At 39.5% G+C, this 26,059-nt stretch overlaps 1 protein-coding gene across 1 annotated transcript in view; it reads left to right on the top strand.

Annotated features, from left to right (window-relative positions):
• TMTC4 (transmembrane and tetratricopeptide repeat containing 4) overlaps positions 1 to 26,059 on the top strand; it is a 55,657-nt gene that overhangs the window by 9,398 nt on the left and 20,200 nt on the right. Inside the window, exons 4-8 of the mRNA XM_010578344.1 lie at positions 382 to 598; positions 4,490 to 4,577; positions 18,371 to 18,468; positions 20,566 to 20,658; positions 25,619 to 25,780. Coding sequence (XP_010576646.1) covers positions 382 to 598; positions 4,490 to 4,577; positions 18,371 to 18,468; positions 20,566 to 20,658; positions 25,619 to 25,780 — 658 coding nt within the window. The remainder of the gene's footprint in view (positions 1 to 381; positions 599 to 4,489; positions 4,578 to 18,370; positions 18,469 to 20,565; positions 20,659 to 25,618; positions 25,781 to 26,059) is intronic.

Here is a 26,059-nt window from a genome sequence, read left to right as displayed (position 1 = left end):
GGGTGGGTTGTTTATCTGCAGGACACTCCTGCATTGTAACATTGAAGTTATGTTGCTGACCAAAAGCCAGTTCTGAGTAACCATAGGTATGATTAACATAATAGCATTAACATACGCCTTTGGAGAAGATAGATATTATGCTGAATATGGTAACCCATATGAATACCTTTGAGAAAAGATCAGGACATTGTTTCTAGATGACTGTGGTGGCTAAGCGGTAATGCTGTGCATGCTGGGATTTGCTGGTATTTTTCAGCCTTTTTTTGTGGGGCTGGGGGGAGTGTCTAATATGATCTAGCTATGGGGTCGTTTAGGTTTTGTGTTTGCATCTCTCTAACCATTGATTTAAGTCCTAGCCTTAATGTTTTTGTTTCTATATAGAATTAATTACCTTTTTGCTGGAGGCTTCTATCCAGTTGGTTTCCATGTCATCAATATAATACTGCATTGTACTATCTCAGTGTTGATGGTTGATGTGTTCTCGATATTATTGGGTGGACTGCAATTCAGTAATAAAGGAAGAAGGCTAAACCTGGCTCCAAAGACATCTCTTCTAGCTGCTTTGCTGTTTGCTGTACATCCAGTGCACACTGAATGTGTAAGTACTGAATAACTAGCTCCAACGATTTATATCTTAGAAGTTCTTGACCACCTTGACTAATTAATTCTGACATAGCCTTATACTCTACAGATTGCTTTTATATATTTTTAACGCTTCTCTTGGCACATGTCTTATGAGAACAATCAAATATTATGGTTAGTACTTCCAAAAGCTTGTAATTCCACAGGGCTGGACCTTATTAAGGAAGATAAATTAAATCATTTAAGTACAATAACTAAAGAAGGATAGCCCTAAACTACAGAGTTTCCCTAATTACTGGATTAAGAATTCATTACTAGAAACATTATCTCATGAGCAGCCAAGGAGAATGGAAGATAAACTGAATGTAAACACATAACCACTTTTCATTTCCATTTGCTTTGATAAAAAAACAAGGAGATAGAAAATTGGAGTAGGGGCATTATATGAACTCTGTATGTGACTGGATTAGAATACTGCATCCAGTTTTGAATCCATGCTATGGGGAGAAATGGAGGGGGCTCAGAAGAGCCATGAAAATGATTTAAGGACTGGAAATCATCCTGCGTCATGAGAGATCAAATTCTATGGGTTTATATTTTAAATATGAAGGAGAAGATTAAAGGATGTTGTTTTTTATCACAGTCTGTAATTACGTACATGGGGAACACAAATTTCATAGTAGTGGGCCCTTTAATAGTGCAGACAAAAGCATAACAGCAGCTGGAAGTTGAAGCTGTAAAGATGCAGAATGGAAACATGGCATATGTGTAGCAGCCAATTAAAATACCTGACCAAAGATCAAAGTCCTTGTGTGGAAATTCTAGTGAAGAGGAGATGGTTTTCTTAGAAAGCTCTTTTGCACTCATAACTAACAAAATCTTATGGCCTTATGCCAGTGGGCTTGCTGGATGTGATCCCTGATGGCTTGATCTTGTAATAATGAATAAATGAAATATAAAATAATTACAATGCAGGGATAATTTTTTTTTTTAGAGTTTCAAAGGACTGAGCTACTGAAGAAGTGCTAACTTTAACTTTGATCTTCGTGCTAGTTTGAACACTGAATCCTCAGTGCACTTTGTTCTATATATGTGGCACTGATACTTATTTATTCACAGTATGCTATGGTTTGGGCTTTTTTCATTTGCTTTGCACGTGATTGATGGGGAAGAGGTTACGGAAAGCTATGCCTCCCTGTTGACTGGGGACCCTGCCTATATTGGAAACCTAGACACAGTGCAAAGTTAGGTATTAGTAATTTCACACCTTTTGGGGCAGTATGGCTAAAACATCCTGCCAGTCATTCTCTGGTGTTTGCTCACCTGCAGAATAACTTCTTTGTGAGAGCACATTGTGCTAGTGTCAGAAGGGCCCCTTGTATTTGTTCTCCAAAACCAGTTCTGGATGTCAAAGTGAAGTAAAACAAGTCCTCAGTGCTTTTGATGTTCTGACATGTAAAGAGAAATCTCACTTGAGTCTTAACTTTTTAATAGACCTACTATTGTCTCCTTTATCAATATCCATAATTTTATTCTTCATTCCATTTGACTCTAAAAATATATTTAAATCAGCAGGCAAATGTTAATAAGACCTTGGTCATGTCAAATAAATTACAAGTGATGTGGTCTGTGAGGTTTGAAGACTTGCATATGCTTTGGGCAAACATTGGAAGAAGAGGAAAAAAGTAGCATGGTTACATACCATGTCTCTTCTAAGATCCAGGAGTGAACAAAGGCCTCTAATCATTTACACAGTGAATAATAAATCTTGCTGCACTGAAGCAGTCACGATACTGCTGTGCTTCTAGCATGAGTCTGTGTCAGGCAGCATCTCCTCGAAAAACATTCCTCATGGTTTTAAAGCTGTGAGTTTTAAGTATCATGACATACTGGTTTTGAAATAAGATGACATATTTTGACATAAAATTGTGAAGAATCTGTCTGCTGCTTTGGATTTTGGTATATACAGCACAAAACAAACTGTCATGTAAAACAGATCTTGAAAAGTTTAATGCTTTCAGTACCTATGTAAGAAAAACATCTGTCATTATAATTTTTCTACCTACAAGTAAACACTCTTGTGGTGTAGTTCTCTTCTCTAAAAAAAATGCTTATTTTTTGTAACACTTGAGTGGTGAAATACTAAATGAAATGCAGACATAAGAATATACCTGATACTAATTTAAAACTATTTTTTTGTTTACCTTGTTACCAGACACTATAGGCCTGATCCTGCATTTGAGGTAACATTGTACTGTTGGAGTCATCTGAGGCTATATGTGTGTTATTAGCCCTTTAATCTCTTTGTTGTAACAAGTTGGCATCTGTTTTCAAAATTGTGTCAGTTCACCTTTACTTTTATCTCATTAGCTGAGAGCAGCTCCCGAAACAGAATGACACTTCGTTATTTTCACCTTTCAAAGTACTCCACAGCTATCGAGTTAATTCTCGTAATTCCTTTATAAGATAGAAGAAGAAGCAGGAAAGTTAGATGCCTGGCTTTGGATAAATCAAGAAGTTTTTCTGAACCGAATTTTGGAGTCCAACAGTTTCTCCTTTTACAGTGCTTGAGTGAAGCTGAGGGGGTAAAGTGGGAGGGAGTCTCTTCAGTAGATTCAGTCCTACTCTCGTGCCTCTACACTTCTCTTTCTCTCTCTAATGTTCTTTAGAAATAGTTGTTCCATCATGTCAGACTGACACAAAAAAATGCCCTTTTCCTAACAGAGGGTTAGCAGGTGCCTTTAAACAAAATGAAGATGCAATTTATCTCTTTACTTTCCTCTTTCTGTTCCACTCACAAAATGGGACAACTGGTGTACTACACAGGAACCAAAGTTTCTGCTTTTGTCCCTGAAACATCACTTCAAAAAGTGGATTAAAAAAAAAAACCTGTAGCTCTTCTGCCCTGCTTCAGAAAGGCCTCTGTGTACACCTTCCCTGGAAACATGGAACCCAGCACTCCAGGAAGCAGAGGTAGACTGAAAAGTAAGGGGTGTTTCTATGATCCTTGCTCTGGGTGTATGTTGTAGTGAGGTGCCAACATCAGAGCCTATACAGTTCCCTGCCAACCCCCTGTGTCGTGATTTCAACGAAAAATTCATGGTGTATCCCAACACTTCTGTAATTGAGGAATGAAGATCCAAAAATATGTCATGCTGTGTCTCAGCAAGTTATTGTAAATACAGTTTAAGGGCTTGAACCAAAGCTTGTTGATGGCCCTGAGAATGCTCTTGATTTAAGTAGGTTGGCGCAAATCCAGAGTACAGAGGTCCCAGAATGCGCTTCTCGTTTTCTTTTGTGTTAGTACAGCTTCTGTTACAAGATGCATTTGGAGGTACCTCTAATAAAATCAATTAATATAACACAAGAAGCTGCTGGAGGGGTGGGGTTTTTTTTCCTGATTTTGCTGGCTGGAAACTATTTGTCCATTCTAAGTGTTCAGACTGAAATTTGAAGGCTGGCTTGTCTTCTGGAAGTGGACAGTCTTGATTTGCATTTCAGCAAAAAAGAGCTGCCAATTTTGTTGGATTTCAGGATGTTTGCTAAGCATTCTACTGAAAGGCAACCTGATCCAAAAAACAGACAGAATTGGGCAGAGTCTACATTTTATTCAGTGAGGTCCTTCTTCACTTCTTAAAACAGCAGTTTTTCATAAATTAAAGCCAAATCATTTACCTAGTTGATACTAAGCAATACCCAATCAAAAGTAGGATGCAGCTTAGAAAACTGGGTATCACTAATCCAGTAAACCAGGTTAAAAAAAAAGAAGTGATAGTGATACAGCGATATTCTTTGGCAAATTTCACTTTGTATATGTGTGTGTATCTTTATCTCAGGTTTTCTAAGAATAAAATCTGGTAATCTGAAACTTTTTTTCTCTTTTTTTTTTTTTTTTTGTTTTTTTAAGGTTGCTGGGATTGTTGGCAGAGCAGACCTACTGTGTGCCCTGTTCTTTTTGTTGTCATTCCTTGGCTACTGTAAAGCATTTAGAGAAAGTAAGCATTCTGATTGCCCCTTTCATTTTATATTGTGTATATTTTCTGCATTCATACATTTCAGTGAAGTATAGCAAAACTAAAAATGTCAGCTTGATGTGGTTTGAATTTATTAATGTTTATAACCTCATAAAATATTTTAAAAAACCCCAACCCCCAAAACCCCCAAAAAACCTGCTTTAGCTGGTTTTTGTTGTTAGACGAGCTGGAAGAGTTGCTGTCGCTAATTCCCGTTAAACACTAAGAATTTATTTTAAGAGAAGTCTGTTTTATAATAGGCTTATTTGTTAAATGTTTTATTGTTTAGAAGCGTAAAGAAATATTTTAATAAGTATTTTAGAAATCAAACCTATAAATGTATATTCTTAAATATTTTAGTACACTTTATGCCCTGATGTTGGGATGGCTTAAATGGAAGCGAACTTTAGGAACCTTACTTGTATTTTTAATGAATTGTAAAGAATTATTCATATGAGTAAGGCCTCTAAATTCCTGCAATATGCAAGTGCTGGCATATACATTCTGAATATAGTGTTACTCATAGAGTTTTTGTAAGAGAGCTGTATTTAACATGAACATTTCCTTTCGTAGATGTTTTTTCAAGTGAGCTTTTAGATCTGTTGTATTATTTGATCTGAATGCAGGTCGGCAGTTCAAATACAGTTCTGGAGAAATTATCTTGGGGCTCTGTTAAAGAAACACACAAGAATACATGAATTCATGATTATGAAAAACTATACAGGACATGCAGTCTGGTATCTGAATGTGCCCCACCACAGGAAATATGGGAATCATTTGGTGAACTCATGAGGAGGTGTGTTGTGAAGAGCTTGTACAATATCAGTTCAATAGGCATGGCTTGTAATGTTTAACTGGAGTTGGGAGTGTATTACAGAGGTAAATACACCTGAGCTGGCTTTAGGTGATCTAGCTTAACAACATAGTCATGGCATCATAGAGCTTAGCCTAGGCTGAGAGGGGTAAGTTAGTCCACAGTGAGCTCTAAGATGCTGTGAATAGCTCCTGCTAATTGAGTTTAGATTGTTTAGAACTATTTTGCATATTTCTACAACTAATATAATAAGTTTAACTTAATCTTTGCCACTTAAAATGATACTTATGGTGATTCCTGTTCACTTATGATATTTCTCCTCTCCTTTGAGTAGGTTTCATTTCTTTCAACTGAACTAATAATTTCTTGATGAAAATTGGCCTTGGGATCTTGCTTGCTCATTTATTCTTTCCTCACCTTTTTTACTGGGTATGATTGTGCTTTGATGTTTCTTCTGTTAGTGCCAGAGTAAATTAGATAAACCAAAATATTGGCTCTGTGCTTTCTAGTTTATTGATACAGGCAGGGGTAATGATCTTTGCTTGAAGAACTCCAGAGCCAAATTCTTAGGATGACCATTGGAGACTTTTATGTAGGACTCTATAATTTTATAATTTTGTTATAGAGGACATCTCAGGGATGATTAAGAATGTGATGTGTACTCTGTTTAGGGATATTCTGAGTGCTTGTACAACTTGCAAAGGCCAGTTGATAGCTTTTAGAAGTCGGTGTCATTTTAATAATATTCTTGTACTGAAACTCTCATCATTGATACAGAGCAAGGAAAACGTTGTGAAGACAAGATACAAAGTAGCACTTGGTATTTTTTATTGGGCATTACATCATAATAGGGTCAGAGCTGTGTCTCTTAAGCAGATTTGCCAAGGAAAACTATAGCCTGCCAGCATAGTTGTGCCTTTTGTCTTTCAGATCAGTTTTCAGTCTTTACTGTCACCTTCACTGCCTGCTTTTCCCTCAGTGACTTATTAAAGAAATGTAGACTTTCTTTGTACTCAAGAATTTGTATCCAAGTTACATACTTGAGTCTCTCCCAACAGTTTCCTCAAAATGGGTAGCTTGGTGACAATTTCAGGTTCTTGCAGATCCTATCTGGCACGTCCTGAAACGAGAGATTGAAAAGTTATTTCCAGCACTGTGGAGAGCAGTAGTACGTTCTTTAGCAGATCTTGCATGGAGCCTGAAGGGAGGAGCTCAAGCTTCAGAGTATTTCTTTCCTCTGAACCTTAGATGATCTGCTGCAGGCTGATGAGCAATGTGCCAAACCCCAGACATTTCAGAGTCAAGGTTTCAGGTCAGAATGGTTCTGGTCTGAAACATGATTTTGAAATGCCTAGGTGAGATTCATTGCTCCTCCTGGATGTGCCTTGCTGTGAAAATCACTCATTTGTAAATGGAAAGGTGGGTGAGATAGGATAAAATAGACTACTACAGTTGGAAGGGACTTACAAGGATCATCTAGTCCAACTGCCTGACCAATTCAGGGCTGACCAGAAGTTAAAGCATGTTGTAAGGGCATTGTCCAAATGTCTCTTAAACACTGACAGGCTTGGGGCATTGACCACCCCTCTAGGAAGCCTGTTCCAGTGTTTGATCACCCTCTTGGTAAAGAAATGCTTCCTAATGTCCAGTCTGAATTTCCTCTGATGCAGCTTTGAACCACTCCCATGCATCCTATCACTGGGTACCAGGGAAAAGAGATTAGCACTTCCCTCTCCACGTCCCTGCCTCAGGAAGCTCTAGAGAGCAATGAGGTCGCCCCTCAGCCTTCTTTTCCCCAAACTAGACAAGCCTATGAGGTCCTTAGCTGCTCCTCATAGGAGTTCCTTCCAGCCCTTTCACCAGCTTTGTTGCCCTCCTCTGAATGCATTCAGGGACCTTAACATCCTTCTTAAATTGTGGGGCCCAGAAGTGCACACAGTGCTCCCGGTGAGGCCGCACCAATGCGGAATACAGTGGGATAATCACCTCTTTTGACTGGCTGGTCATACTGTGTGTGATGCCCCCCAGGATGGGGTTTGCCCTCCTGGCTGCCAGGGCACACAGCTGACCCACCCTGACCCTGCTGTCGACCAGCACCCCCAGATCCCTTTCTGCAGGGCGGCTCGCCAGCCACTCTTTTCCCAATTCATGCTTGTGCCTGGCATTACTCCATCCTAGGTGCAGAATTGGACGTTTCGACTTGCTAAATTTCATCCCATTAATCATAGCCCAATGCTCCAATCTATCTAGTTCCCTCTGCAAGGCTCCAGTCCCTCAAGAGAGTCAACAGCACCTCCCAGTTTGGTATCATCAGTAAGCTTCTAATGGTCCATTCAACTCCTGCATCCACGTCATTGATAAAGATATTGAACAGCACTGGCCCTAGAATTGAGCCCTGAGGTGCTGGTGACCGGTCGCCAGCCAGATGTAGCCCCATTCACTACAACCCTTTGAAATGCCCTTCAGCCAGTTCTTCACCCAGCACACTGTGAACCTGCTCATCCCACAGTTGGACAACTTGTCTGGAGGGATGCTGTGAGGGACAGTATCAAAAGCCTTACTAAAATCGAGAAAAACTACATCCACCACCTTCCCTTCATCAGCTAGGGGGGTGACCTTATCGTGTAAGGATATCAAATTAGTTAAACAGGACTTGCCCTTTATGAATCCATGCTGACTGTGCCTGATGACTGCACTATTCTTTCAATAGTACTCAGTATAATCTTCTCCATAATTTTTCCAGGAACTGAGGTTAGACTAACAGGTCTGTAGTTCCCTGGGTTGTCCCTCAGATCATTTTTGTAGATTGGAATAACACTGGCTAGCTTCCAGTCAGCAGGGACCTCCCTAGACTCCCAAGACCTTTGGCAGATGATCGAGAGGGGTCCTGCAATAACATCTGCTAACTCCTTCAGTACTCTGGGATGAATCCCAGGTTGTCTCTACCACCAGTATCCCTACGAACTTGACCTCCAGCCTCATAAGCCAGCTGCGTTTTGCCTTAGGTATGTGGTATTCTCAGGCTTTATTGGCTGAACCTTCAGGAGATTTGGCTACTTTGTGACCTTAAGTATCTAACTTGGGCATGCAACTTAAAAGCCTTTTCTCCCTGCTCCTTCTGTGTAGTCACTGGTAAGACGCAGACTTCTTTTGATGGCCGGTCAGAGGAATAGCTTATTTTAGGCACTTGCAATCATCTTCTAGAGGTACCAAAATCTCTCAGTTGTGTAGAAGCTTAGGAAGACTAGGCTTGTAACTTAGGGTGCATTTCCATTGTCATTTCAATTAGGCAGAAGTGCAAGTGGCTGCTAAAATGAAGCAATCTAGCCTCCTTTTACCGTAGATCATAGAGCAAATTAGGTCAGAAGGAGACTCTGGAGGTCATCGTTAGTCCAACAGTTTAAAGCAGAGTTAACTTCATAGATCACATTGCTTGGGGCCTTAGCTGGGTGAGTTGCAAAAATCTTCAAGGATGGCAGGGAAGTGACACATGACCAGTTCGCCTCAGCCTCTTTTCCTATGTTATATTCTTCAGCCTCCTAACCATCTTAGTGGTTCTTTACTGGACTTCAGGTTATTGATGTGTTTCTTGTATTGGACACCACGTTGAACACAGCACTCCTGATGTGGCCTCATAAGAGCTGAGTAGAGAGGAACAACCGCTTTCTCTGACCTGCTGGGTATGCTGTAGCTAGTACAGCCCAGCGTGCATTTAACCTTCATTGCTGCAAAGTCACACTACTGACTCATCTTCAACTTGTCAGCCAGGAACTCCAGATCCTTTTCTGCAGAGCTGCTGCCTAAGCAGCCCCCAGCCTGGACTGTTGCATGGTGCTGTCTTTGATTTTCACAAGGCTTCTGCCAGCCCATTCCTCCAGCTTGTCATGGTCCCTCCAAACGGCAGTCCTGTTCTCCACTGTACCCAATTATCCTCTAGCCAAACCCCACCACAACCAGTTTTGCTTCTGCCCTTGCTATAATTTTTTTCCTTTGGGAGGGGAGGTTGGTCCAACCCATCAGGCAGCTGTTTGAACATCAGTGTCTGTATAGGAAAGGGTAATGTCTGTATTGGAAAAGGCAGCTACAAAGAGAACGGAGGCTCCTCTCTGCACAAGGAGCCACATGGAGAAGACAAGGGGCAATGGGTACAAGTTGCACTGGGAGAGGTTTCACCTTGATATAAGGAATAAATTTTTTACAGTGAGAACAATTAATCATTGGAACAACCTCTCCAGAGACATGGCAGAGTCCCCATCACTGGAGGTTTTCAAGACACAATTGGACAGGGTGCTAGGTAATCTCATCTAGGCTCCCTTACCCTCGAAAGGTTGGACCAGATGATATTTGGCAGCCCCCTCCAACCTGGGCTGTTCTGTGATTCTGTGTTTGTTTGAAAGGCTTTAGGAAAAGGTAACCAAATACATGGAAGTGGCTTTCTTCTCTCAAAATGTTTTCCTTCTGCTGGCAAATCCACAAGATCCAGAAAGTATGCAATACCACCAGTGCACATTGATAGTTCTAGTCCAAGTTAAGGGTTGGTATTGCATCACTTGCTAGTCGGATCAAGATGGTAATTTATCTTTGTGGAATAATCTTAGTAAGAAAGAGGGGGAGAAAACCAAAAAACCCTCTGTGCGTTCCATTGCATCAGGCTTATGTTTCTAGTCAAATATAGCTGCTTTTTGATGATCCTACAGAAAAGTTGGATCTACCAGGTTGTTCTAACATCCTATTTCCTTTTGTTCTGCTAGATTTTTTATATATTAAAGCAAGCATGACCCAAACCCCTAGGTCAACTGTATGTGTCCTTGTTTCTGGATTTGGCTGTCACATGTATATAGCACTTAGGTCACCAGCTTTTTATAAGCAGTAGGAGAAGAACTATTGAAGGTGGACTTTTAAAATTGTTATTAATAGATGCATGGTAGCATGACTCTTGCAGTACTTAAAAGAGGGTACAACTCTAAGGCTTTCAGGATTTGTGGACTGCATTTGTACTGTCTTTAAAATACAGTTACCAAAACATGTTTGATGCCAGTTCGCTTTTCCTGATGAACTTTGAGTGAACATCAGAGTAAAACAAACATTGAAAAGCCTGAGTTGATGCTACTGTTATGGTTGTGTCCTCAGTAACAAACACTGTTTTGTCACCAGCAACATCCCAATGCTACTATCAGACAGATTATCTAAGTCTTTCATAAAGAACCTGACTATTCTTGCAGCAAGGCAATGTGAGATTTGCGTACAGCTGAGTTACAGAAATCTGTTTGTGTTTCACCAGCGTAGACATAGTTGTTGAACTGTCTTTCTTGGTCTTCTCTAAAGGAGATAGAAGTCATAGAAGAGAGACTGGTTAGTGATTGTTTTCACCTGATGTCTAAGTGAATGAATGTAGGAATATGTTTTTTTTTGCTTGGGAGTAAGGACTCATAAAATGTCTGAGGAGGATTTGGGGGTGCTGTGGGGAAAGTGTATATAATACTGAAAACGATCAGGAGATCAGAAAAATACCAGTGTCAGACTGGAAAACTTCCAAAGGAAATAAATGGGTTTTGTAAAGCTCAAGATATACTGCAGCTTGTTTGCCTGATGTGGTTTATTTGTGGTTTTGGTGGATTTTTGGGTAGACAGCTTCTTTTAGCCAGAATCCGTAGCATTATTATATATTTTTTTAAAGTATAAGCATTTAACGCACTATGTGGGCTTTAATTATGTCTTACTGAATTTCTACAATTCTGTTACTTTTTTCCCAATATACATTTTTTGATGTTACCATCTTTGATAGGATAACATTTATATTTGCAAGGAACTAATCTGTTGTTCTCATTCTGTCCTGCTGTTTTAAAACACAACTGTGGGGACAAATCTACTGCATAGGCTTTGGAGACAGCAAGAGCTGACAACCTAGGTATGTTCTGAAGGGAACTGTGGGTTATTAACTTTGTTGAATTTTAATGCAGCTTCTCTGGGAATTCATAAGGCGATTTAAAACGGCTGTAGTATTCATTTTGCCTGCCTTTGTCTTCAACTTTGACAGTGATCCAGTTGCATGTATTTGCCATCTGCACTGGCGATCTCCGAGTGATGTAAAATGATGAGTTCATGATTTGCTTCATGTGGATAATATTGGCCTGGATATTAAACAGGGGATCATCTGTCTGTTCATATGCTATGACTTCTAAAAATTATTTTGTTCTGGTTGTGTGTTTCTGTTTTGTTCTGTTCTGTGTAGCTGCCCGTTAATCATCTACTAGTTCATTGCTAATTTAATAAAGCATGTGAAGTAGACTGTAGTGATGAGTTTTGTGAATATTGGAGGTTTGTATTATGGAGGTTTTCCTATAGATTGGAAATGTTTAAGTCTCCTGTGTGAAAGAGGTTGTTTTGAAGATATGGAGAATTTGTTAGCTATTTTGCAAATGGTCAAGAGCTATTTACCATTATTAAACATGTGGACCCTGATTTTTCAACTGTGTGCTCTGCTGTTCATATGTGAACACACTGGGAAGAAATAGTTGTATGTGCAAAACCTAACAATTTTATTATTTTAGTGGGCAGGGGAGAAACAATAACCTTTTTTGTAGAATTAGTGCTAACTTTGGCTTGTCCAAGATGATGTAATTCAGGGATGGATGACCCCCTTGCTGTAGCCTATATGTCATGAGTTTGAGATGCTTGCATATATTTAGGAATGGCATTTGCTATTGTAATTTCATTATTAAGTGAAACACTGAGCTGAGCTGCAGTAGTATGTACATTTGGAGACACACAAGGAGATCTCAGGCTTAAGTTAATTCTAACAGTGGTTTCTTATGTGATCCTTTAAGACTAGGTAATTCTTCCCCCTTTGCTTAGCAATTCACAAGCAGGGAAATCTTAGAGCTTGGTTAGATGAGTATTTGTAGTAGTTTAGTTGGAAGATACCATCCCTGCAGGCAAGGCACATCAATGGAATATATGAGCGTTTGTGATCTATTTCAGTTAAAAATTAAAACTTCCTGCAGAAGCAAAACATAACTTACTTTGCTTCAACTTTCAAAGGAGTAGGTGCTTTCACAGAATCAATTACTGGGTTTCACTTGAAGATGGTGACTTCTTAAACTGCTCCAAGCTGTCACCTGGCTGAGCCCTAAGTTGCCCAGTTAGCTCTGAAGAAGGAGATGCCAAATGCCTAAATGTCTGACTTGGTAATAATTGTTTGGGATATTGTTAGTTTGACTTTAGAGTAAGACTAAGCTTGGTACTCTAAATGTAGTATTTTCTTCATATCCTTAACTTCTAAGGAATTTGTTTTCATTGACTTGTGGATTTAGGACATTGCAAAATAAATAACTCGAAAAAAACCCACCTCGAAATAGAATTAGCATTTAGCAAGACAGAATTGAGGTGTAGTGTCAATATGCTGCCCATAAATTTAGAATCAGTCAATTCCACACTGTAAAACACTTTGTGTATGCATCCTTGCTCTAGGAATGCTTATACTTAAGTCTAGCAGCCTAAATGGAGAAGGCCTCATGGCTTGTTTATGGTTTATATAGGTATTTCATTGAATCCCCTCAACTTTCAGACTTAACGTACTCCTAAAGAGGGACCATCTGAGCAACCCTATTTGGTTTTGTATAGAAACACTGTATTTTTCTAGCTTAAAAAAAAAAAAAAAAAGCTGCAAGTACTCTGTTTCTTTGGCATGCTTACAATTTTGTCCATCTGTTAGAGTGGCACAATGCCCACTCACAATATGGTGTACCAGTTTCAACCAGGCACAGGTGCCAATGAAAGATTGGTTTCGTTTTCTGACACAAGATTTTTCTGGTGGGAAGCAGCGCCGTATTAGGGGAATGTGCTTTGTTAGACTGATTACTTCTGTTGGCGTGTGTGTATCTCATAGTAATAATTAGCACTTATGCAGTGCTTTACATTTTCAAATCACTGTTAAAGAAAAAAAAAAAAAGATTGAAGGCATTGCTGAATGACAGTCTTTTGTATCTGTTTTTCCAGCCTAGTTTACTGAGATTTCTGCAGGTGGGAGGGTGTTGTGCATATTGACCCAGAAACAAGCATAAGATAAAATGTTCCTTAATTGAAATTCTTTCTCTTTTAAGTTTAATCACTGATGAATTTTCATAATATTACAATCTATGTATTTTGAGGCTGCAAAAGAAAACAAAGGAACAGAGATTATGGTTTTCAGGAGGAGATCTTGATACCAGGATCACAGAATGGTTGAGGTTGGAAGGGACCTCTGGAGGTCACCTGAGCTGACCTGCTCAAGCAGGGTCACCGAGAGCCACTTGTCCAGGACCATGTCCAGATGACTTTTGAATATCTCCAAGGATGGAGGCTTCACAACCTCTCCGGGCAACCTGCGCCGGTGCTCGGTCACCCTCACAGTAAAAAAGTGTTTCCTGATATTCAGACAGCACCTCCTGTGTTTCAGCTTGTGCCAGTTTTCTCTGATCCTGTCACTGGGCACCGCTGAGCAGAGCCTGGCTCTGTCGTCTTTGCACCTTCCCTGCAGGTATTTACGTATATTGATGAGATCCCCCTGAGCCTTCTCTTCTCCAGGCTGAACAGTCCCAGCATTCTCAGCCTTTCCCAATAGGAGACTTGCTCCAGTCCCTTCATCATCTTACTGGCCCTTCATTGGACTCACTCCAGTACATCCATGGCTCTTGTGTGCTTGGGAGCCCAGAACTGGATGCAGTACTCCAGGTGTGGCCTCATCAGTGCAGAGTAGAAGAGAAGGATCCCCTCCCTTGGCCTGCTGGCAATATTTTGTCTAATACAGCCCAGGATACCCTTAGTCCTCTTTCCCACGGGGGCATGTTGCTGGCTCATGTTCAACTTGGTGTCCACCAGGACCCCCAGGTCCTTTTCTGCCAAGCTGCTTTCCAGCTGAGTGGCCCCCAGCATGTACTGGTGCCTGGGGTTGTTCCTCTCCAGGTGCAGAATTTTGCAGTTCTCCTTGTTGAACTTAATGAGGTTCCTACCAGCCTGTTTCTCCAGCCTGTCGAGGTCCCTCTGGTTGGCAGCATGACCCTCTGGCATATCAGCCACTCCTCCCAGTTTGGCGTCATCTGCAAACTTGCTGAGGGTGCACCCTGCCTCATCATCCAGGTCATTAATGAAGATGTTGAACAGGATTGGACCCAGTATTGACCCCTGGGGTACACTGGTAGTTACTGGCCTCCAATTAGACTTTGTGCCACTGATGACCACCCTCTGGGCCCAGCCATTCAGCCAGTTTTCAGTCCATCTCACTGTCTGCACATCCAGCCCATACATCAACAGCTCCTGTATGAGGGTCTTATGGGAGACTGGGTCAAAGGCCTTACTAAAGTCCAGGCCTTTGACACTGTTTACCATAAGATCCTCATTATGGGTCCCTCATTATTTCTCTTTTGCTGGGTGCTTCTACCATCTTTGAGAGGCCATACTTAAGCTTGGCTACACTCAACGTGCTGAGACATTCCTGGCATCTGAGACTTGGGATGTTCACAAGAAGACAAACCTGTTTCTGCACAACTTTGAATGCGTGCCTGTTGAATAGCATTAGATTATCAGGTTTTTTTGCTAGAACATTTCTCCAGTTTGTTGATGGAATTCTAACTTCTCCTTAGTATGCTTCCTGGCCTTTGCAGCATGACAGCACCTCTGGACTTAATCAGCATATTCCTTATTCCATCATCCAAATTTTTAAAATTATCTGTTAGAGCCAGACGAAGGAAAGACCCAATCCAGAATGTATCTTTACATTTTTCACAGTGAGCTCTCTAGTACTCTTACTGTAGTTTTCCAGCTTGTTATTTGTACCCATTCTATAATAACTTCATGCAGCTCATATTTTTTCTGGCATATTTCACACTGTCTCCAGTGGTATTCTCATGCTTTCATGAAGTCAAGGTATAGGATGTTTAGAGGATTGCTTTCATTGGGAAGGCCCTTTTTTTTCTGTCCAAGTTAGAAATTATACTTAGTTTGATATAAATGGCTAAAATATGTCTTTGCCAAACAATTAATTATACCCTTTTATGTTTTAAGAGGGCCATCCAGAAAATATTTTGTCTAAGTCGTTTTTTTCTGGGTAATTTTGACCAGTCATCTTAGCTTTGTTTCTTTAGCTTATCCTTTCATATCTCTTTTCCTCTTTAAAAGTAGGCATGTAGACATTGTTTTATTTTATTTCAAGCTTCTGGATTCTCATGTGTTTTTCGTGATTTCTCAGTGGTAACAGTTGAGGTTACTCTGGGTTGTATAAGACCTGTTGGAGTAAATTTAACCAGTCATTGTAATTTAAAACAGATTAACTTCTCTATAAATTCTGTGTCTTGTAGTTCACTATTTTTGCTTTTGTTCTTGCTCTCTTTCTGCTCGTGTTGTGCTTGCCATCTGATTGCAGCTGACCTCTTTGTGAAAAAATGAAGCAAAAAGACACAGAACACTTCTGTTTTCTTGGCATTTTCCATTTTCTTTCCCACTGAGTATTGGAATAACTCCTTCCTTGTTGCTGTTCTTACTAATATACCTGTGGAATTATGGGGTTTGTTCTTTACATACATTACCTTTTCTTGTTTTGTGATGTGACCTTTCTGAGTTTGTTTCTGTACGAGTGTGCTGCTTTTACACTTGTCCTTGATAATTTGACCTAGTTCCTTTTTTCCTATTACTCTTACGTTTTGAGTCATCAAAGCATTTGTGAATCGCCAGCTGGTCTCTTACTATATATACTTCCCATTATCTTTCGTGTTAAGATAGTTTGTATTTGAGTACTGAATATTGCTTCTCTGAGCAGTGCTTAGTTGTCTGGACTTCTCTCCACCAGAATTTGATTCTGGGAAGAAGAAAACTCTCACTAGAAGAAAGTATACTTCAGTAAACTCAGCGAAGTCCATTGGCTTTGTTCACTGTTCTCCCTTTTACACTTACCAAGAATGACTGATAGTCATTTTGTGAACACAGTCAATCACTTTGCCTTCCATCTTTGCATTCTCTCAGCTCATTTATTTCTATATTTAAAAAAACCAAACAAACCAATACTGAATTTCAAGAACTGGCTGAACAGTCTGTTGTATTGCAGAGTCTGAAGAGTTGAAGAGCTCCTTCAAGGGATGTATTTAGGACAGATTCCTTTTATTCTTAGCAATACTCTTAGAACGAATTTTGAAGCCCCTTCCTCTATGAATTGCAACACTCAGTTGTTCTTCTGTATAATTGATGTGAGCTGCAGTTTCCTCATTGCATTATTTTTTCTTTTAGTTGCAATGTTTCTTTAGTTTAGTCATTATGTATTTTGTATTTCTATGTTTTGTTTCGGTATTATTGAGATGCGTATGACTTCTTTCCTTCAGAAGGCTTTCTTTTAACTTCATAACATCTGCACCTCTGATGTTAAGTCTTACCTGCGAGGACATGATTTGGAGTGGAGGGAGAAGGAACGAATGCCTACTAGGTATTGCAATGATGAATCTCAAACATACTAATATTTGCTCTGTTGAAGCTTTAAGTCTTAAGTAAGAAAGGAGTACTAGAAGCAAACTCAAAACCTGTTCTTCCACATATTTTTATGAAAACTTCTGCTCTCTGCCACAAAGAAGTAGTCTGCTTCAAAATGAGAGAGGAGGCCCATGTCAGCAGATCCTTTTTACACTTGAGGTTATGGTTTATATCTGACCCAACAACATCTGAGCTAGTATACTAGTTTCCCTTTATAATCAGTTAAGAGAGCAAGCTACTTCTCTGAAAGGTGGACAACTGCATTTAATTAGGTAACTTAATCCCTAAAGGTGTCCCCTTCTTTCAGCCAGTTAGAAAGGAAGCCTAGTATGCAAGTTTAGGTGTAGGTGCCTACTTCTGGTGAAATTAATCTTAATTCTGCCATCTACCCTTTCCATAGACCATTGTTGCAGTTCTGTTTAAGTACTGAGGGTCAAACCTGCATTAGCAGTAGGGAAGAACTGCTCTAGAGATCAAAGAAAGTAGGAAAGGGATTCAGTCAATTAATGTGGAGTTCAACTTTGTTTTTTCACGTGCCAAGTCAAAGATTGATTCTTGTGATACTTGTAGAGGCCATGTTGCTTGAATCAAGAAACTGCCTCTGAATGAGCAGTGTGCCTCCCTCTGTTGCTTGCACCTGTGGAGTAGAGGTTGTGACAGATATGTTTTTATGTGAAGTACCCGTGTACTCTGTGTGTGATAGTACCTTGGTTGAAGTAGGGCTTATTGTTATATTAATCTCAGAAATGCCTGCTTGTAGTACCCAAAATCAGCTATATGGGCAGTCTTTAAAGACTCTTTGAGTAGAAGCTGTAGTTACTCTTGATCTCTTAACCCCAGATTTCCTCACCCTGCTGTAAAACTGCTTCCCGAGTGCAAGAACTAACTGCTTTTCTGCTCAGATGCTGAAATTTTTGAGCTCCATGGTATTCCATTGCCGTGCTAATGAAATGACATGAGGTACTCGCTAAATGCAGCAGCCCTGGAGAAGCCGCTCATTGTGCCTTTGTAGATTAGACTACAGTTAAAACAGTTTGCGTGTGTGACACTTCATGTGTAACCATTAGAAAGAATTTCTTATTCTTACGGTAGCTTGGAAGAGAGTGGCCAGTAATGATAGAGCTCTAGCTAAGGATAATAAATGTGTCTAAATATTGGGAATTAACCTTTGCAGATAATGAATTGTGGAAACTATGTGAAGCTTCTGCCATTCTAATTAATCTGGCTAAAACGTCTAGCAAATAGGGAGATTTCTAATGTCTCTGAGAATAGAAAATGACTGCAATAAAGGGACAAATGCCAGCATATTGCAGGAGGTGCCCTATGCTTTTTAAGTCTGTGTATCCAGATCTTAACTGATAGAAAAGATTGTGATTAAATGCTGTATATTTTTAAAACTCTAATTTTAATTTTGATTTCTAACTTTAAATGTATAAACCTAATGTTATGGCATGCTTTATTTTGACAGATAAGGAAGGACATAATTTTTCTATATTCTGGGTGCTGGTGAGTGTTATCCTAGGTGCGATAGCCATGCTGTGCAAAGAACAAGGAATTACAATACTGGTAAGAATCCTCTTATTGACTGAATTTTGACCTCAGCATCTGTCAGGTGCAGTTGTAAAGCCTACAGAGATGAATCTTCTCCACAGCTAATTGCATGCATGCCTTTTTGTCCTGTTCAGAAAACTAGTTAATGTTGACAAAAAGCAGTATTCTAGTAGATCTGTCTTGATTGTATCCTTGCCAATCTGTTGGAATTCTTCATTTTATCTTTTGTAAGCAGGTTGCATTTATATGTTAATTTTTTGCAAAATTTAAAAAGATTTAGAGTGTTTGTTTCAATGTATATCACATTTGTTGGCCTTGGTTTTGAATTTAGTTGTCGAGATAGCAGGCCTACAAACCTCTTGTTGAAGGCTTATGAAAAAAGATATAACTGCAGGAGAGCATTTTTAAAAGCTCCACCCTCTTGCTTTTGTGAACAGTGTAAATAGAAGTAGGGCCATTGTTCATGCATTTCTAATACTGAATCTCTTCCTTCTGTCCCTTATTTAAGGATCTGTCTATCCAAACAGATACAGTTAGTGTTCATGTTCATTGTGCTCTTGCTTTTTATTGCTTCAGTGAAGACATTCTGTTTTGGGTGATGAAATCGGCCACCTGAAGTGCTACATCTGTGATTTTTACCTTTTGTATAGCCATATATCTTTATAAATAAATCCGATTTATAGCTTTAACTGACATAGATAAAGCAACAGAATCAGAAGAATTCTTTGCAGCAAGGACCCTCTTGTCCTTGCTAGAAAAAAAAGGGAGAAGAATTACAGAAAAATTCTTGCTTTAAGACATTATTTTTGGATGGATGTTTGTAGAGTGACGTATTTTTCAAAGGTGTCTGTAAGGAAAACATAAGGAATTCTCTTAAAACATGGTGTGATTATTTCCTTTAGTGGTATGAAATAATTATTTGAGCTAGCAGACACAGAATTGTTATTGGATCTGGGTTTTTTATTTGTTTGCTGTTGCATTGCAAGGATGACTATATTTATTGTTGTGCTGAGGGGCACGGGTCAGAGAGATGAAGGGGTAAATCACACGTTAAAAAGATTGCTTGTAGGCTGAATGTATTTTTCAGCAGGATTCTTGCCTTCCTGTGTCCATGCAAGTGAGCCAAAAGCCTTTAACTGCCAGGTGGTGTTTCTACGTAGAACTCTCCACTCTCTAGCCTATTTTCTGTCTTCTCCCTTTGACTGTTAGAAAGAGACTTGTGGCCTCCCAGTGTACTAACTCTTTGCCTCATCTGGAACTATTTTTACTGTCTTTTTTCCATTTAGAACTTTGAGGTAATTTCCAAAGTTATTAGGATATAGGCTAAATATTCAAGGATTATCATGGCTGGTGATTGCTGAAACGTTGAAGGGAAAAGGCTGAAGTTGGATTTTGCTGGTCCTCTCAACAGAATTACCCCGGATACATTTTGGTTGCTTGGTTGGGGTAGTATGTGCAAGTGTAGTCCTGCAAAGCACTGAGTATGTTCTAGTTTTATGTGTAGTGGCTGATGTCACATAGAGCTTTACTTTTTTTCTTTTTTCCCCAGCAACTTCCACTGTGTATACTGGTATAATTGCAAGAAAAGCAAGCCTGATATCTCTGCTAAATCTTTTTGAGCCTTTGTTTGTTGTGACAATTTATATACCCTTTAAAAACAGTATTTCTGAAACCTGACAGTCAAAAGATACCATGCTGCACAGCAAAAAATAAGGAGAAGGCTTAAAGAAACTCCACCTTACTGACAGAAGCCTTACCTTTCGACTGCAGCATTTATGCTGTGGAACATTTGGGAAAGAAGATGGAGAGCAGAATACTGTTGTGACCATGCATATGGGGTCTAGCTTGGTGGTACATGGTATTCCCCGAAGGGTTATTCCATGTAGCAGAAGAATCCCCATTACAGTAACATGATATTCTATTCATCTGAGCTCAGGTTCTCAATTTACCATTCTGCCATCATTACTACCAATGTAGCTCTCTACTTGTTTGGAATCAGAATTAAGATGTACAATAACTCATGGTAGAAGTAAATTTAAGATGTATTTAAAAAAAATGTATTTGTGGATAGCTGCTCCATCTTATGTTCTTAATTTTCTCTTGGTTGCTTAGGGTTTGAATGCAGTGTTTGATGCACTAGTGATAAACAAGCTAAATGTTTTGGAGCTTATTCAAAAGTTACTACATAAGGACAAGTCATTGGAGGTAAGTCCTCAGAGGTTTTGTTCATTCTGGCCATTCAGACAGTCATGTACTAAAAGACAAAGATAGAACTTCTGACAGTTTTGTTGTTGTTGAGAATTAAAAAAAAGAAATAGACATATTTACACTCAGCCTAATAAGGCAACGTGCTATGACATCTTTGCAGCAACATGAGTCATAATGGGATAGCATTAGAATTGCATTGGATAGTGAAATCCATTCCACACTTCTCTCAACAGTACGTTAAAAATATGGTACGGAAGAGCTGACTGCTTGATGCAAGAAGTTCTCCAGGGTCAGTAGCTATATGCCTGAAAGGGTTGTTTAACACAGTTTGGTCAGAGTAAAGAGAGAGAGAGAAATTTTGCAGATTCTCAAATTAGTCATTCGAAAAAGTACATTAAAAAAATTATTATGTCTACTTTGCCAATCCCACTAAAAGTATTACACTGTTTTTTTCAGAATACAAATTACCAAACAGGAGACAGTTCCTAGTAGCTTGGGAGTTTAAAAGAAAAAATATGTAAGCACACATAGTCACTAAAGATCGAATTTCTGACTTTTGTTGATATTGCTTTATCTAGTATTGGCTCAAGTGGAATCTGGCACCTAGTATTTGCACTGGCAAACAAATCACAGAAACAATCAGCTTCGGGTGAATGATTGATAGCAGCCAAATAGACTAACAGCCTACTAGAATGTCACTACTGTTCAAGAGCTACATCATTTGCCTCTCATCCAAGGTTCAGCAAGGCAAAGGAATATTCATTGTACTTTGCATCGATCAGTGGTTTCACTGCAGAGAAGCCTTGCTCATGTTTCTGAGTAGCACAAGTCCTACGGGGCTTTTAAATTCCTTTGCAAAGAGTGAAGTGAGGAGCTTCAGAGGAAGATCAGTGAAAGGGGAATCTCTAGAACTGAAACAGTAGATTTGACCAAGAATGGCTAAGTGAAAGGAGCAGGAGTATTTCAGGCAACAAATAGGAATGCTAGAGAATCTTGCTGTATAATGAGAGTAATGTCAACTAGCATATGGCAAGGAAAGAGTCTGGAGCTGTAGGGGACTAAAGCAGAGCCAGTTCAGAATTAAAGTGATGGAAATAAAAGGTAATAAGGAGGACGCTGTGAATAAGTGGTCGGTCAGCCTCACATCAGTGCCTGGTAAGGTCATGGAACAGATCCTCCTGGTAGTTATGTCAAAATATATGAAAGACAGGGAGATGATTAGAGACAGCCAACATGGCTTCAAGGGCAGATCGTTCCTGACTAATCTAGTGGCCTTCTGTGATGGAGTGAATGGATCAGTGTACAAGAGAAGAGCTGCTGATGTCATCTACCCGGATTTCTGTAGGGCCCCCCACAACATTTTTGCCACTAAAATGGAGAGATGGGGGTTTGACTGATGGACTGTTAGATGGGTAAGGAATTGGCTGGATGTCTGCATCCAAAGAATTACAATGGCTCGATGTCCCTGTGGAAACCACAATGAGTGGTGTCCTCAAAGGTCCATACTTGGACCAATACTATTTAATATCTTCATCAATGACATAGTGGAATTGAGTGCACCCTCAGCAAGTTTGCAGATTACACCAAACGGAGTGGTGCAGTTGAGGGAAGGGATGCCATCCAGAGGGACCTTAGCAAGCTTGAGAAGTGGGCCCATGTGAACCTCATGAAGTTCAAGGCCAAGTGCAAGGTCCTGCACCTGGGTCGGGGCAATCTCCAATATCAGTACAGACTGGGGGATGAATGGATTGGGAGCAGCCCTGTGGAGAAGCACTTGGGGGTACTGGTGGACAAAAGGCTGGACATGAGCTGGCAATGTGCACTTGCAGCCTGGAAGGCCAACTGTATCCTGGACTGCATCAAAAGAAGTGTGGCCAGCTGGTCGAGTGAGGTGATTCTACCCTTCTACTTCATTCTGGTGAGACCCTACCTGGAGTACTGCATCTGACTCTGGGGTGGATGGAAGATGTGGCCCTGTTAGAGTGAGTCCCCAGAAGGGTGATGAAATGGTCAGGGGGCTGTAGTACCTCTCCTATGAAGAAGGGCTGAGTTGGGGTTGTTCAGCCTGGAGAAGAGAAGGCTCCAAGGAGACCTTATTTTGTGGCCTTTCAATATATAAAAGAGTCTTATAAGAAAGATGGAGAGAGACTTTTTACCAGGGCCTGTAGTTACAGGACAAGGGGCAATGGTTTTAAACTGAAAAAGGTATATTTAGATAGAATAGGATAGAATAGAATAGAATAGAGTATTTGCACTTGGAAGGGACTTACAACAATCATCTAGTCCAACTGCCTGACCACTTCAGAGCTGACCAGAAGTTAAAGCATGTTATTGAGGGTATTGTCCAAATACCTCTTAAACACTGACAGGCTTGGGGCATCGACCACCTCTCTGGGAAGCCAGTTCCAGTGTTTGGCCAGTAATAAATTCTTTGCAATGAGGGTGGTGAGACACTGGAACAGACTGCCTTGGGAAGTTGTGGCTGCCCCATCCCTGGCAGTGTTCAAGGCCAGGTTGGATGGGGCTTTGGGCAACCTGGTCTAGTGGAAGGTGTCCCTGCCCATGGCAGGGGGCATTGGACTAAATGATGTTTAAAGATCCCATCCAACTCAAACAATTCTATGATTCTGTGAAATGTGTCAAAGTCAAACCTTTTTGGAGGATTACCCTTTAAGCATGAAGAGCTCAAAGCATTACGCTTCCGTTTTGTGACTTTTAAACAGCTCTGTCTGGATGAAGAAAACATCAAACGTGCCTTTTTCTTCTTCTTTTAATAGAAATAATTAATTTTAGCTCCTGCCACCTACAAAAATCTGTTCTGCTCTTTTCATGGAAGTGTATGTCTGTTTTGTTTTGTTTTTTTGAAATGCAGATCTTAAATTCTCTTACATGCAGTTTTTTTCTTCTCAACTGAGACAGGTTTCAGTTTCGTGACAGATTTCAGTTAACTTGAAATCAAAGGTGATAACACTTCTTCCACTTTTAAAATTCTGCCTACTAAGAGATTTTGTGGCGATTTGTGAAATCTGGCCTTTAAGAAGCTGCATGTACTGTTAAATGAAATGAAGCCTGATATAAGAGGTTTTGTGTAGTTAATCTGTCATAAGGCAGTTATAAATTGTCACTATATGGTTTTCCTTCATAGCACAATTCTCTTCCAAAAACAGGGTTTAGGAATGATTTTCCTATAATCCTCATTGTAGTGACTTTGGTTACTGAGATACATAAGTCGGAAGTAAACATTTGAGCACAAAGGTTAACATGTAAAATCAATGTTACAAACTTCTTTATCCTTAGGCATTCAGCTACATATTTTATGACGACTCTGTTGTCAACTACAGATATTAAAAACCCATCTGAATATTGCTTTTAAATGTAACTTTTCCATCATTTTAGAGAATAAATATCTTCAGTCAAGGTACTGTTGGATGTCTGTCTTTGTGCAGCAAGCCTACTTTTTTTTTTTAGTCTTCAGAAATAACTAATATTGATCTTCTAAATAATTGTGGTGGTGCTTGCTAATAAGCATATTGCAATAATAGGTAATAATAATAATAGTCAGCGTGCCAGCTCCCATGGAGGACATAGAACTGATCACATATAACTATCAGGTAGGTTTTTAAGGGTAATAGAAGCATATCAGACTAAGGAAGGAAGGCAGGAATAAAGGAAAGCTAATACTGGAGATCACATGACCATATATTTTAGGATCCAGTCAACGCTTCCATGTAAAAATCCATAGTTTACTGAAAATTTCATCTTCAGATATGTAGAATGGAAAGAGAAGGGGCCCAAATGATCTCTCATTTCAGAGAAACTCTCGTCTTCCATCTTTTACTTCTCTAATGATTTGCTGAGGCTGTGTAGAATAATTTCAGTCATCAGAGAGCTCTAAGGCAGCCCTACAGCACTGTAACATAGGGGGTCAGAAAGAAGCTATGTCCTTCATATGTCCTGAGTTACCATTTGCTAGCTGGGTAGGGTGTTGGAACCTTGGATTTGCATCTCAAAGCTGTGACAGGGATATCATTATAGTTACTGATGATTCTGTTTCCAGTCTCTACTGGTGAAGCTTGAAGAACCTCTACAGTATACAGTGTTTTTCTTTTCATTTATGAAACTGATGTGTGCTTGGAGAAAATGTGTTACACTTTATGGAGGAAAAAATGGAAAAGTCTGTCAAATTTAGCTTCTATGACATCACTTCTCTATGTTTTACATGAATTGCCTTCTTTAGACCCTAAAGTGTATATTATAAAACATGTGATGTAAATCAACTGAGTTAATGTAGATAAAACACAATTTTTTTTAGATCTTGGGTAATTTTAGCCTGACCAAAGTTATTTGAGTGCCTGTCTGTCATTAACTTTTTAATCACGTTAGTGATTGTGAAAATTTTAATTCAGTTTCTAATTCCTCCCAGTTTCTAACTCTGCAGTTTTCTTTTGTATGCATGTAATTTTGCCTCTAAAGAGACCTAAGTGGACAAAAACTTTCCATGATAAGCAGTCAACTGGATATAGCTATTTAAAACAAATTCACAAAGTAACCATCCTCCATTTTAAAAAAACAAGATAGATCAATTTAATATACTCTATACTAAAGGCTGTGTACTGCTCAAATTCCCTATCAGAAATTGCTGTGTAAAAAATTACATCAGCTATAGAGTTACTGAGGATTTGTAGAAGAGAGACTTCTTGAATAAAAAAAGTTTTCTGATTGAGAAGGAAATGAAAATGTTTGCAAAAAATATTTTGCAATTAGTCAATGAAAGCATAGCGAAGTTTGAGAGCTTTCTAGTAATGGCAAAAATAATAACAATGTCAACTCTAATAGCAAAAATGCACAGGAATAGCCTCTTCTGTCTGAGGTAGTGGTGAAAAGAATGTGAATGTAGTGGGGAAGAGAACAAAATAATGGTTTTTATATGAGAGGTTTTTTTCTTTCTTTCCTGTAGAATGCTGTGCTGTTAAGAAAGGGGCTGCTTTTCAGGATAACTCTTCTGATGTCTGGAGGGGCCAGTATACTTTATATACGCTGGAGGATTATGGGCACAGGGCCACCGGCTTTCACTGAAGTAGACAACCCAGCTTCATTTGCAGACAGTCTGTTTGTGAGAGTAAGTTATGAAGTGGCTTTTTTCTGGCCAGCTCAGAACATTTGTCTTTGTCATCAAATTGAATTTTCTTTTCTGTGCTTCAAAGAAACAGTAAAGTGGGCAGTCTTTATGTTTCAAGATGTGTGATGAGTCACCGTCACTTGCTGCTGTGATGATTTTCTGCAATTTTTTAAAATAGTATACCTTGTATATTCTTTGCATTCAATTTAGCATGCACTGCACACATGGCAGCACATTTCCATTTACTCACTATTTTTCCCATGCATTCAAGGATTTAGC

The sequence above is a fragment of the Haliaeetus leucocephalus genome, unplaced genomic scaffold (genome assembly GCF_000737465.1).
Source record: "Haliaeetus leucocephalus isolate CR32 unplaced genomic scaffold, Haliaeetus_leucocephalus-4.0 Scaffold626, whole genome shotgun sequence".
Classification (NCBI taxonomy): Eukaryota; Metazoa; Chordata; class Aves; order Accipitriformes; family Accipitridae; genus Haliaeetus; species Haliaeetus leucocephalus.
The sequence above is the reverse complement of the archived record's forward strand: the minus strand, read 5'-3'. Positions and strand labels throughout refer to the sequence as shown.